At 39.2% G+C, this 12,716-nt stretch overlaps 2 protein-coding genes and 2 long non-coding RNA genes across 4 annotated transcripts; 2 read left to right on the top strand and 2 right to left on the bottom strand.

Annotated features, from left to right (window-relative positions):
• Positions 1 to 1,803: 1,803 nt before the first annotated feature.
• On the top strand, positions 1,804 to 2,821 carry LOC142983383 (uncharacterized). Its single transcript, XM_076130220.1, has 2 exons — positions 1,804 to 1,968; positions 2,552 to 2,821. The coding sequence occupies exons 1-2, from the start codon at positions 1,804 to 1,806 to the stop codon at positions 2,819 to 2,821; spliced, it is 435 nt and encodes a 144-aa protein (XP_075986335.1).
• A 1,507-nt stretch (positions 2,822 to 4,328) lies between these two features.
• On the top strand, positions 4,329 to 12,700 carry LOC142983728 (aminopeptidase N-like). Its single transcript, XM_076130746.1, has 14 exons — positions 4,329 to 4,443; positions 4,824 to 5,036; positions 5,508 to 5,717; positions 6,241 to 6,374; positions 6,685 to 6,883; positions 7,282 to 7,555; positions 8,180 to 8,342; positions 8,885 to 9,101; positions 9,455 to 9,564; positions 10,256 to 10,420; positions 10,976 to 11,119; positions 11,548 to 11,626; positions 12,053 to 12,198; positions 12,497 to 12,700. The coding sequence occupies exons 1-14, from the start codon at positions 4,330 to 4,332 to the stop codon at positions 12,615 to 12,617; spliced, it is 2,289 nt and encodes a 762-aa protein (XP_075986861.1). The 5' UTR covers position 4,329; the 3' UTR covers positions 12,618 to 12,700.
• Positions 4,895 to 5,637, bottom strand: LOC142983729 (uncharacterized). Its single transcript, XR_012960108.1, has 3 exons — positions 5,498 to 5,637; positions 5,301 to 5,380; positions 4,895 to 5,031 (listed from the first exon to the last, which is right to left on the bottom strand). It is a non-coding gene; the product is annotated as an uncharacterized LOC142983729 (long non-coding RNA).
• LOC142983730 (uncharacterized) lies at positions 9,130 to 10,979 on the bottom strand. The gene is made up of 3 exons (XR_012960109.1): positions 10,495 to 10,979; positions 10,211 to 10,415; positions 9,130 to 9,899 (listed from the first exon to the last, which is right to left on the bottom strand). It is a non-coding gene; the product is annotated as an uncharacterized LOC142983730 (long non-coding RNA).
• Positions 12,701 to 12,716: the final 16 nt, after the last annotated feature.

The raw sequence follows: 12,716 nt of genomic DNA on the forward strand, positions 1-12,716 counted from the left end.
TGGACAGTGACACAAATCTTTTAAAAAGTTCTCGGTGTCCACCCCTGGGGGACAGTGAGAATTAATTTTAAATTATTCCCGCTGGCCACCCCGGGTGGACAAAGACACGAGTTTCATATTACTACTCTCGATGTTCACCACCGGTGGACAAAGCCACTGCTTAAATAAACATTCTCAATGTCCACGCTTGATGGAATTGTCACAATAGGTATTAATCAAAGTCACAGAAAAATCTTTACATCCTCATCCTTTTTAGAAATAAATCAATACTGAAGTCCCCATTGACAAGTCCCATTCGCATGTTGTGAATAAAATGATCACTTTAAATATATTTTTTTACGTTTATTGTTATAACTTATACCTTGGTTTAATAAGTGCCGCAACTTAGCGTCAATCAACATTATATGGGAAAACACACAATAGATAGTATAACTACTTCTATTTACCCTAAAGATGTTGATAATATGATTAAACTATGTACCTACTTAATTAATTTTGTTATAATTATTTACACCCATTTCTAGCAAGCGTGGACATTGAGAATGTTTATTTAAGCAGTGGCTTTGTCCACCGGCGGTGAACATCGAGACTAGTAATATGAAACTCGTGTCTTTGTCCACCCGGGGTGGCCAGTGGGAATAATTTAAAATTAATTCTCACTGTCCCCCAGGGGTGGACACCGAGAACTTTTTAAAAGATTTGTGTCACTGTCCACCCGGGGTGGACAAGCAGGGGGTGGACAACGGGAATATACCCAAAATACGACTCTAATTTCATTAAAATATGATTGGTCATTTTAATTTGTGTTAGTCATTTATTCCTTTTCATATTTCAATGTGCGTTAAATGTGAACGGCTGGGTTTGGCGACAGCCGTCTTCGAGAATTCTGAATAGATTTCGATACAGCCGCCTTACGGTCCTTTGTGAGATTATATTAAAAAATCTTGTTTTGAAAGTATAATGTTCTAGGTGAAGAGAGACATGTGGCTTAGCATGTTCTTCAAAACACGAATCACATCTTTTTATATCAACTTTAGATAAACTCGGAACTATATGGGCCGATTCAAGATTTTAATTCGAAACATCTTAAAAATGCTCTCATTGATGATATTCTATGAAAACTTTTTGTTTACAGCATATTAAAAGATTACATTTTCTGAGATTCTACTTTATCTATTCTTTTGAGGTTTTCTGTCAAAATAATGTCGTCATTGTTCCGTATTAACTAAAAATAGTTTTATCTAATTATTTCTGTGCAATAATCAAGAATAATGTTGGATTAAGGATACCGTTTTATCAAAATTACTTTTATAAACATTGTATGACAGGTAGGTCAAATTTTTTTGGAAGTTATAGTGAATCAATGAAGTATAAATTAATGTACTTATCGATTAATTTCTTAGCTCAGGTGCACACGACCACCACGAAAGGCTTTCGGTTTCAATTGATTGTCTCCAGCAAAAAGGGGGTAAGAACGCGCTAAATTTCATTTACACTTTGTAAGTTGAATCATAGTAGACATACTTGGTCAGTTGCAGCAATTTGGACAAAAAAAACATTATTTCATCATAGGTCTCTTGCTGGAATGAAAAAGGGACCAGACCATGTAAAATGCGGGTAGTTTGAATAAATATTATAATGCAACGGGTCTTCAACGCTAATGATGTTATTTGTTTACCCGACAATTTGATCAACTTGCATCGACTGTGGTCACGGACTAAATAAAATAAATAAATGATCTTATTTCAAGAATGTCATGTTATTAAACTGTTAAGTAGTAACTACTTATTCCAGTCTTCAAAGATGCATTGGCTGCACATCCTTTTGTTGTCAAGCGTGATCAACACAGTGACGTCATCTGGACTACACTTGCCCCGCGACTTGTCCCCGCTACATTATCAACTCACGTTCGTCTTTGATATCGATCCGAAGAGCAACTTTAGTTATTTCGGAGTTGCTGATATACTGGTAAGTAGCTAAATCCATACTATCCATCCATACTTATAATGCGAAAGTAACTCTGTCTGTCTGTAACTCAATCACGCCTAAACTACTGAACCAATTTGCATGAAATTTGATATTTTGATACCAGAGAAAGGACATAGGCTACTTTTTACCCCGGGAAATGACGCGTTCCCATGGGAAAATTCAGATGGCGGACGAAGTCGCAGGTAAAAGCTAGTAGTTTATTTAACACAGTACTGTCCCATTTCTAAGCATTAGTGTCCTCCCAGAATGAGTTTAGATTCTACCGTCCTTGTCAAGTACGGATTGAGGACTATTGAATAGACTTTTCATAATAGCAAAGTTTACATACTATATTTTTCTGTAAGTAACATTTAACTGGTGTGTAGCGTTCGTAACTGAAATAACTAAGTCGATACCTGTATTTTTATGGTTTGAATCCATGACGTCAATACTTTTAAATGCTTTATTGTTATGTGTGAGCGAGATAATCGAAAATTCGCAGAGCACGACTTCTCCTTTCTCTTCAGCATAAGGAAAGAAAGAATGTAAAATCATCATCACGATCATAAAAATATTTTCTCAGATGAAAGCCACCACACCGACATCAACAATAGTCCTCCACGCGGAATCATTCACTATAGAAGACAAATCGATTCGTATCCGCAGTCCAGACCCCATCACCGTCTCCAGTACTAACACGGAAGACAGCCACGGCTTCTACAAGATACATCTCGAGGGGAAACTGAATCAATCCCAAGAGATATCAGTCGTTATACCGTTCTATGGGAACATGTCGCAAGAACCTGATGGACTTGTCACTACGTATGAGAGTAAACAGAAATTGTCGGAGTGAGTGTTGTTTATTTCAGTATTATTAATGGGTCTTTTTTTAAGGGAAAAGGTTTATATTACCATAAATTTTCACAAGGATATTACTATACATCCATTGAAACTGGGTAAAGTGGACGGCCGCGACGGACTCGCGTTTCATAAACACGTAGGTACCTACATACGTGTTCACGTCCGTGGCATCGCAACGGGCCCCGTCGCGGGGATCGGATTATTGTGCGGTATTACTAGTTAAAGGTGCATTTCGGGGGCATGCCCCCGCACCTTAAGGTTCCATAGCACGGTGCGGTTCGATACCCGCGTCGACGTCCACGAAAGAGCAATTTTGTATGGGACCGCGCGGACTATACGGATATTGATAACTTAAAAACTTTACAAATAATAAAAAATATCTTGCAAAACGTATCATAGAGGCACTTTTTGTACGTTCTTAAAGTAGTAGCGTTACTTTAGGGTCCAGTTTTATGCTAAACAAGATATACCTAACTATTATATTAAGGCAAGTTGACAAATTAATCGAAATAGTAAATAAAATGTATTTATTTTTCTACGCCCACAGGTATTTATTAGTGTCAAAATTTCTCCCGACAGCAGCTCGCAAGACGTTCCCGTGCTTCGACGAGCCGACGTTTAGAGCCAACTTTACTATCACAATAGGACATAACAGAGAATTTAACTGTTTATCTAATATGCCGCTAAATACCTCTTCAAATCTAAAGTAAGTTTAACATACAATATCTTAATCTAAATATTTAAAACTCAAAGGTGACTGACTGACATAGTGATCTATCTACGCACAGCTCAAATCACTGGATGGATCGGGCTAAATTTGGCATGCAGGTAGATGTTATGACGTAGGCATCCGCTAAAAAAGGATTTTGTTCAATTCTACCCCCAAGGGGATAAAATAGGGAATGAAAGTTTGTTTGAAAATTCTGTCTTAAGTCATTCCATGCAGACGAAGTCACGGGCAAAGGCTAGTAGTATTACAAATACGATTTTTTTCAGGATGGATGCATGTATCTTTGTTACTCTTCCTCGTAAAAGAAGATAGCTAAATTGACAATGAGTTATACAAAAACACGAATAGCTAATAAGGTCTAAGGTAGCTAATAGCTAATAATTATAATGTTTATTTTTCGTTTCTTCCAGTGTTTTACATGATTATTTTCCATCTTCTCAGATCGAAAATACTTTTGGGTAAGATTCTAAAACTACCTTCGCTTTGTTACGTATATTAATAGAACTGAACGATAGTAATTGTTTTATTTTATGCTATTGATGCTAATTTTAGACTTAAGCTCTTTTGGGATTCATATGTTATAAATTACACCGTATTTAAGGTGCCCCTTGTGTGGGAGGCCATGAAACTTTACCTAACAAAATTTAGAAATTACCTAAAACGTCAGTCACCCGCTGACTTTTACAGCGGACGGTTGTCTGTATATTGTGTCGTATTTCAGTAAAAGACTAACAGATTACGTGTGGGACACATTTGAGGAGACTCCCCCGATGCCCACGTACTTGGTGGGGCTCCTCGTGTCCAAGCTGGCGTCCAAACAGACTCCTCGGAAGGCCAAGACGGTCTGGATCAAAGTATTTGCCAGGAGAGACTTGATAGATCAGGTAAACTTGAACTAATATTATAAATGCAAACGTTTGGGTTTTTAATAACTTAAATACGCCAAAATAAATGCATAGATTTTGAAGAGATTCGGTAAACAAATAGTTGGTTATCTGGATGGAAAAGTTTTGTAACACTTAGAATACTTTTTACGCTGGGAAAACTTTCACGTGGACGAAATAAATATTGTCCTGTTAGTTAATTTTGACCTTACTTCAAACATATTCTCCTATTCTATCTGCAGTTAAAACTACTGAACCCATTTAGATGATACTTGGAAGTTAAATAACAACCCGGGGAAAGACATACACTTTTTTTTTATACACCTAAAGTCAGCCTTTCTCATAAAATCATCGATCAAATGCTCTTTTCATATCTTCAGACGATATACGCAGCAACCTTCGGCTTCAAAGCGCTGAATTACTACGTGGAATGGTACAACGAATCGTTTCCTTTACCCGAGATGGGCCTGATCGCCGTCCCGAACTTCCCTCGCGTGTCCATGGAGAACTGGGGCATCGCCGCCGTTGAAGAGAGCAAGCTGTTGTATGATGGTAGACTGTCGTCGTTCCTGGACAAACAGGCGCTTGCTGAGGTAAGAATTTGATTGCTAGTTAGTGACAGATCAAGTATTTCGTGTGGAATTTATTCAACGAATTCAATTTCATCTAAAGTCTTTGCTAGTTTGTTAGGAGTATGTTTTTCAGTGCCCCATTTATAATATCTCTTTACTTTGTATCCGCTAATGCTGTATTTTTTCATTTTTATTGCTTTCGTATTTAGTTATATACCTGTACAATTGTATTAACTATCTATGTCCAAAAACTATGAGTAAGATTATTAAGAAGTAGGAGAATACCTTCTGTTTTTTTCTTATACTGGTCATGCACTAACATAGCGCTTTGCCCAACTGGAGAAGAACCCTCGTTACGGCTCGACCTACGAATATAGTCAAATTTTGAAGAAAAGAGGACATTACCTTTGTAAAATCTACGTATGTCTTTTATAAATGATCAAATGCCAAAACGATCAAACTAAATGACTAAATTACTATACCTTTTTCCAGAGAGTAGCTCACGAGCTCGCCCACCAGTGGTTCGGCAACCTGGTGTCCGTCAAGTGGTGGTCAGACCTGTGGCTGAACGAGGCCTTCTCTTCGTTCGCGTCGTCAGCCGCCGTCAGCAAGGTGGAGCCGACCTGGCGCTATGAGAAGCTGTTCGGAGCTGAACGGATGCTCTGGGTGCTGGACAAAGACGCTTTGGAGACCTCGCATCCAGTGAGTAGACTTGACACTACATGAAATTTCTGATAACATCTTTGGTTAAGAAATAATGAGGTTAAGAATTACTAGATTCATGGCTAAGTTAACAACAGCCGCGCGGAGAGATCTTTGAGGTTAAGCTACGCTTGCCGAGGTTGTTCTGTGGATGGGTGACCATCTTATACATATCGAGTTCTTCCGTGTTTCGAAAGGCACGTTAAATTATGGGTCCCGGTTGTCATTTTCAAATATCTTTGACAGTCATTAATAGGAGTCAGAAGCTTGAAAGTCTGATTATCAGTCTTACCGAAGGGTACCTATCGTGTTATATTTCAGGTCACTGGGTTGTGGAGGTTAGATAGGCAGTCGTTCCATGTAAAACACTGGTATTTAGCTGCATCCAGAGAGACTGGAAGCTGACTACAACGTAGTTGGAAGAAAAGTTAGACTGATTTTTATGACCATACAATTACCTTCTTTTATGCCATTGCAGGATTAGTTACGAAACTCTAATAAAATTATCTTGTTGTTTTGTAAGGTTGCTAAATCAATAGAAGACCCGAAGCATGTCACAGAGTTCTTGGATGAGATGACTCTGAAGAAGGGCTCCATCATCATGAGGATGTTGGACATGGCGTTAGGAGATGTCGTCTTGAGGAAAGGGGTTAAAAGGTTTAAAGTTTTCGTGATTGGTCTACTATTGTAGGGAGATTGTGGTAGTAGTTATGAGTAAAGTTGATGAATCCATGGGATTTTTTTCCTAGATTTCGTAGATCTCAATGGTTCCTTTCTAGCTCGTCCCAGAGGCGATAACTGGTAACTTTTATCTCTCAACTGTCTCCCATGACACCAGGAGGGCTGACAATTGCTGCTATATTTTTCCAAATATCCGACCGCGATTGTAAAGGCAAGGTTTGCTTTGGAGCTCTATTAAATTTGACTTTGTCGATAAGATGGGCTGTTCTTAAACGTTTCATTTCAGCTATTTCCAAAAATACGCCTACGGCAACGCAGAAGCAGACGATCTGTGGCAAGAGCTGACGACAGAGAGCGAGCAGTTCGGAGGACTCACTCGTAACGCGAGCGTCAAGGAGATCATGGACTCGTGGACCACGCAGACCGGCTACCCCCTACTTACCGTCACCAGGGATTATGGAGCTAAATCACTTACTATTACACAGGTAGTTCGCTTTAATTATATGTGTATATTGGTGTAATGCGTTCTCCATGATGAACCGGCGTAATTCATCGTACAATAAGACGTTAGTCGTGATTGACGAGTATTATTGGCTACAAAAACCAAATAAGACAGATAGGGGGACAGAAGGGGATAACTTACAGATTTTTACAGTTAATTTGTTGAAAATGAGTCTCCGAGTCACAAATATTAGAAATTACGATCTTTAGCGGGATTTGCTACACTTTGTGTTGTAGTATCGACAGTCTGACATTTAAAATCATCTTAAAATAGTTTTGACGGATCACGGGGCGCTGTCTATATTTTCATACAAACTCTCCCAGTTATTAATACTTTAAAGAGGTAGGAAACCACCCTACAGAATTTTGTCTTCATTAACAGAAACGCTTCCTATCACAACCAAATGCAAGAATGGGATCAGCCACATGGTGGGTGCCATTATCCATGCTGTGTACTGATGGTTGCGCGGGAGAGGGGGGGAGGAGGGCGTGGGCGAAGCTGGCGCGGGGGCCGCGGTGGCGCCGCGCGGGGGGGCGGGGGGAGTCCGCCATGTGTGACGTCATCTGGCTGGAGCCTACTGAGGACCCCGCGGGACACCGCTTCGAACATGGCGCCAGTGCTGAAGATTGGGTGCTGGTTAACTATGATATGATTGGTAACTATTATCCTTTACTAATAGTATCCAAATAATTTGCCTGATTGGTGTAATATTTGAATATTTGAAACTGGACTCAAGGCCTAACCTCTCCCTCATTACGGGAGACCCTTGCCCAGCAGTGGGACATTAATGGATTAAACTTACCTTGCCACATCCATACTTCCATACTTATATTATAAATGCGAAAGTAACTCTGTCTGTCTGTCTGTCTGCTACTCAATCACGCCTAAACTATATATCATCACGCTACGACCAAAAGGAGCAGAGTACCATTAATTCATTTTACAAAAACGGGGAAAAATTTCACCCATTCTCTCTTATTGGACGCAAGCGAAGTTGCGCGGGTCAGCTAGTTGAGAATAAAAGCTAGAGAGTAGAGTTCCCGTGAGTCACTTTACGTAGAAGCTTGATTATGTAATTAGCTTTGCATTGCTTTGGTCCTATCGCTTCACTGTTGAAAAGACTCTTAACTATTTTAAAGATGTTATTAATTATTAATAAGCATAAATAAATCCTAAAATGTTAAAAAGTGCTGCTATTTTAATATTAATTTCATGTTCAGCTATTTTAAGAAACCAATTACGATTAACCACATCTATTTCTTTCCTGATCCTCCACCAGCACCTATCCGTGTGAACTACGACCAGCGCAACTGGCAACTCCTGGCTGAAGCACTAAAGGTTGGTGACTACCGCTCCATCCCCGAGCTCGGCAGAGTCCAGCTGCTGTCTGATGCCTTCACCCTCGCCTGGACTAACCATCTGGACTATGCGACCACGCTAAGGTACATATTATGCATTGGTAGTTTGATGAAGGGGCTGTCTCTATTCTAGTAGATTTCTTTATGATTTGGTTATTTAGAAGTATAAAATATGTAGGGACGTAACTAGTTTTTGGAAATTGAGAATATGGTTTTTTGGACACAAAAATATTTGTGTGTCGTTACAAATCATAGCAAATATGCCACTAGATTGATTATTAACTACAAAATCTGTTTTATATAGGGCTGTCGCACTTACTGTGGAAATTAAATTCTGTTCGTCCCAACCACTAACTACAAAATCTATTTATTGTGGAGCTGTTCGACATGTTGCGTTATAGGAAATGAAATTCCACTCATCATAAATAGTAAATAGTCACTCATCATGATGCTGGTAGAAAAGTGGGTAAAAAACGTCTACTTGTCTCAGTGGGATCAGCCGGTAGGGACATGGAACAAATTCATCATTAGTGACGCGAGGTGATAAAAAAGGGGGTAAAAATATCCTCTTGTCTCAGTGGGGTCAGCTGGTAGCAAAATGAAACAGCCTCTATTGTGTTTCCCAGTATAGCGAACTACCTGCACCGGGAGCGCAGTTTCCTGCCTCTCTACACTGGGCTGCAAGGTCTCCAGGTCCTGGACGACCTTCTGCGGCGGACCTCTGACTACGGCGTGTTCGAGTTCTATGTCGCCTCCCTCATAAGAGACGCTTACGAGAAGGCAGGAGGTATCGCCGAGAAGAAGATAGTTAATTATGATGATTTAAATAGTGTGAGGATGCAGGTGTGTCTTTAAAAGTATGTATTTTAGCTATATGTTATTAGGGAGGGATACTTCTGGTGAAATGATTTTGTGATATAATTGTAAGGAGTTGAAAAATACTTTTCGAAAAGATACCTTTTATTGTGATTTCTAAGCTTAGATTGCCAAAATATTTATTAAGAACTTGCGATTAGTTAGTTAGACTATGGAATTCACCCTGGTTTACTTAAGTTTAGAACTAGGTTACTCTTTTTTAAACGTGGCCTAGTACAGAAGCCTACTCAAAAGTCAAAATCTAAAACAAGCCAGACGTTGACTGTGTTTGACTTTTATTGGTTTCTGAAAATAGGTGTCTAGTCAACGAATTCTTTTAGATAACTACAAGTGACTGGGCGTGTCGTATGAAGGTCCCTGGCTGCGAAGAAAACGCCATCCAGATGTTTCAGCAGTGGATGGATTCACCCAACCCTGACTATAATAACCCGTGAGAATTTGACACGTTTTTGATGATCCTTAGATTTTCCTCTATCACTCACCGAGATATACTTGTCCTTATATGCGTCGGTTATTTCTCTAAAAAAGTTATAAGAAAAGGAAGTAAACGTAGATATAAATAAATTTAACCCATTACTGTCCCACTGCTGGGCAAGGGTCTCCTCATGTAAGAGAGGGATTAGGCCTTGAGTCCACCACGCTGGCCAAGTGCGGGTTGGGCAATCCATAATCCATAGTGGAAGAAATAAATACCAATTCTTTTCGTAGTTTCCTTGCTAGGTTTCTTCGCCCGTAGCCAGTTCCGCTCACCGGTCGGTAAACGATCTGTGGGTTAAGCAAATCTTGGCGCCGTTATTCCATAGATGGGTGGCCGGGTATTTGAACAACTTTGACACTACGTTGACCACTAACCATACGATAAGATAAGATGCTAGGTTTCTTCCATCTTCTATTCATTTCATTTGTGAGTATTGTTAATTAGGTTAGTGTGTGTGTTTTAATATATAAATGATAGTATTGTATTATAAATCTTATATATAAATGGACACCAAGTTAATAACATTTGTACATCCATTAGGATACTGTAAAATACCTACATGGACAAATAAGCAATTCGTTTTGATTTGATTTCTTACCAGCATATTTCTGTCGTACAACTCGCGATTATTCTCTACCCCCAGTATCCCCCTAGACCTGCGCAGCACGGTGTACTGCGTGGCGGTGTCCCGCGGCTCGCTGCATCACTGGCAGTTCGTGTTGCAGCGCTACCAGCGCGTGGCGGGCGAGCCGCGCGCCCTGCTGCTGCGGGCACTCGCTTGTGCCAACGATGTGGGGACACTGCTGCAGTAAGAGAATATTACCTTCTTTATCACCTAGGATAGGTCACCACTGCTGAATAAAGATCATACTTTCAACTTACCATTTAAAAGTCAGCCTTTCTCCATCATTATCTTCATCGTACGAGCTGAAAGGTCCCCACTGCTGAATAAAGATCATACTTTCAACTTACTATTTAAAAGTAAGTCATTCTCAAGTAGCGACTTGATAATTGTCAATTTGAAATTGTTTAAGTGTTACGAACTACATGTTATTATCAGTTCATATAGACGACTGAAGCAACAATGATCGTTCTAGTGATTCGTCATCCATTAATTTTACAGTAACTTTCACGCTATTCTGAACGGCTTCACTGTCACATGTCTTTATATTTTACACTACCTGTGAAGTTCAGAAACGTTTGTTTAACACAATCTATAAGTGCAACGCAATTCTCTAATTCAGTGCTTCGTATAAACTAAGTGCTGATTCGTTTTTTAATAAGCCTTGATAGCTACCCAGTCGTCGTAGTGATAGGAAAACCTTTTATTTCAGTGAATTCATAAAGCGTTAAATTTCATCAGGTACTTAGAATGGGCGGTGTCAGACGAGACGAAGGTTCGCCGCGAGGACACGGGCGTGGCGCTGGCCTCGGTGCTCGCCTCCAACGTGGGCTACTACGTGGCGCAGGAGTTCGTGTACGACAGGGTCGAGGACATACATAATGCGTGAGTTTTACTTTAATTAAGCTTGGGTTTATAAAGCGTCGTAACACGTGTCGTGAATATATATGTATTTGTAAAAAGACGGCTTTAGGCCAAAATGTCATGCAAAAGCTATATTATAATTTAGTCATTACCTTTGATATAAGTCCTTTGACACACACAGGAAAATACTTGCACGCCTGAAACTTTAAAAAAAAACATAGTCCTGAAATAAAATGCACGTTATGTCCCTTACTCACTTAGAGCTTGATCATGTAATTTCATTTCATTTCATTTCATTTCTCAAACATCAGCTGCATTGTGGATTCAGTCTCCCTTCATATTTACGGAAGAGATCTATGCCTGAAAATCAAGCCTAACAAATTTAAAGAAATATGACACTATCTTATATTATTTTGACCATTTAATAAAAGTACTGATATATCCTACAGGTTGGATAATCAGACGGAACACGCCAATGTTTTAGAGGCGCTGCTGTTACAATTTACAACGCAGAAAGAGCTTGATCACGTAAGTTCTGTCAAGTTGTGTGTATTTCAAACTTCTCTAATTATTGACCTTGTTATTAATGCCTGCGGCTTCATTTGATTTAATGCCGAAAAGCTAAATATAAGCCTTTTTCGTACTTGACTCCTGTAGCGCTATTCTCTGCCGTCGGTATTATCGCGTATCGAGAGTTTGACATTGAAAATATAAATGAAATGAACATACCGCAAAAATTGATTTTACGACGCTCGTTAGAGACGCAAATCCATTTTTGATACAATTTTTTTCGATGGTAAGCCGGTTTTCAGAAGTAAACGGCGTTAGGGAATCTTTGTCACTTTATCTGTGGGATAGGTTATCTGGCAAACGACACTTAACTATAAATCATTAATCTGAACCTAAGATTATCTCCACATAAACTGAGGTTTTTAACAAAATACTCATTTCCAGTTCGAGTCCTGGTACGGCAAACACGGTAAATACTTCGACCATGTCAAGTCACAAGTAGAGAAGTCTGTGCAGAAAGCGAAAGAGAACATCAAATGGGTGAGCAAGCATCGACAGACTGTGGTGGAACGACTCAGAGAACATGAAAAGTAAGAACATAAATAAATATTATGTCGGGGAAAAAGTCTTTTAGCATTATAGTATGTATGAACTTGTAATTAAATCTCTTTGGCTTCAAGAATCACAAATGAGTACACGGTTCATTAGGTTTCTTTCAGTAAGCTCGTGAGGTACCCAAATATCGAGCTTTTTTGTGTAGAGAAAATATTTTATTACAAATTCATACATACTATAATGTGAAAAGATTTTTTCCCCGACCTAATATTTCGTAAAGTTATAAATGATGATATTTTGCATATTTTGTTATATTATGTGTTTATCTTTCAGTATGGTGAGTCTAGAGAGAAGTCTTCGAAGAGCTATAAATGCTGCCAGCACCCTCATTACAGAAGCGCGATCGTACAGCTGGTTGTGTATGTCAATACTCAGTTCTGTTATTGTGATATAAATAAATAAATTGTTCGTTTTCTGTTTATGCTCTTTTAAATAAATATTATATACTTACATGTGACAAACCAAGACTGGGCCCGGGTCTTCTCGAAATGAG

Source organism: Anticarsia gemmatalis, chromosome 24, assembly GCF_050436995.1.
Source record: "Anticarsia gemmatalis isolate Benzon Research Colony breed Stoneville strain chromosome 24, ilAntGemm2 primary, whole genome shotgun sequence".
NCBI classification, from domain to species: Eukaryota; Metazoa; Arthropoda; class Insecta; order Lepidoptera; family Erebidae; genus Anticarsia; species Anticarsia gemmatalis.

What these genes read in the sequence shown, in the direction of transcription:
- LOC142983383 (XM_076130220.1), top strand. Translation starts at nt 1,804, where the DNA reads ATGCATTGGCTGCACATCCTTTTGTTGTCAAGCGTGATCAACACAGTG. An exon ending in TCGGAGTTGCTGATATACTG is followed by an intron (nt 1,969 to 2,551) that starts GTAAGTAGCTAA and finishes ATATTTTCTCAG; the next exon opens with ATGAAAGCCACCACACCGAC.
- LOC142983728 (XM_076130746.1), top strand. Translation starts at nt 4,330, where the DNA reads ATGCCCACGTACTTGGTGGGGCTCCTCGTGTCCAAGCTGGCGTCCAAA. An exon ending in ACAAACAGGCGCTTGCTGAG is followed by an intron (nt 5,037 to 5,507) that starts GTAAGAATTTGA and finishes ACCTTTTTCCAG; the next exon opens with AGAGTAGCTCACGAGCTCGC. An exon ending in CGACTCAGAGAACATGAAAA is followed by an intron (nt 12,199 to 12,496) that starts GTAAGAACATAA and finishes TTTATCTTTCAG; the next exon opens with TATGGTGAGTCTAGAGAGAA.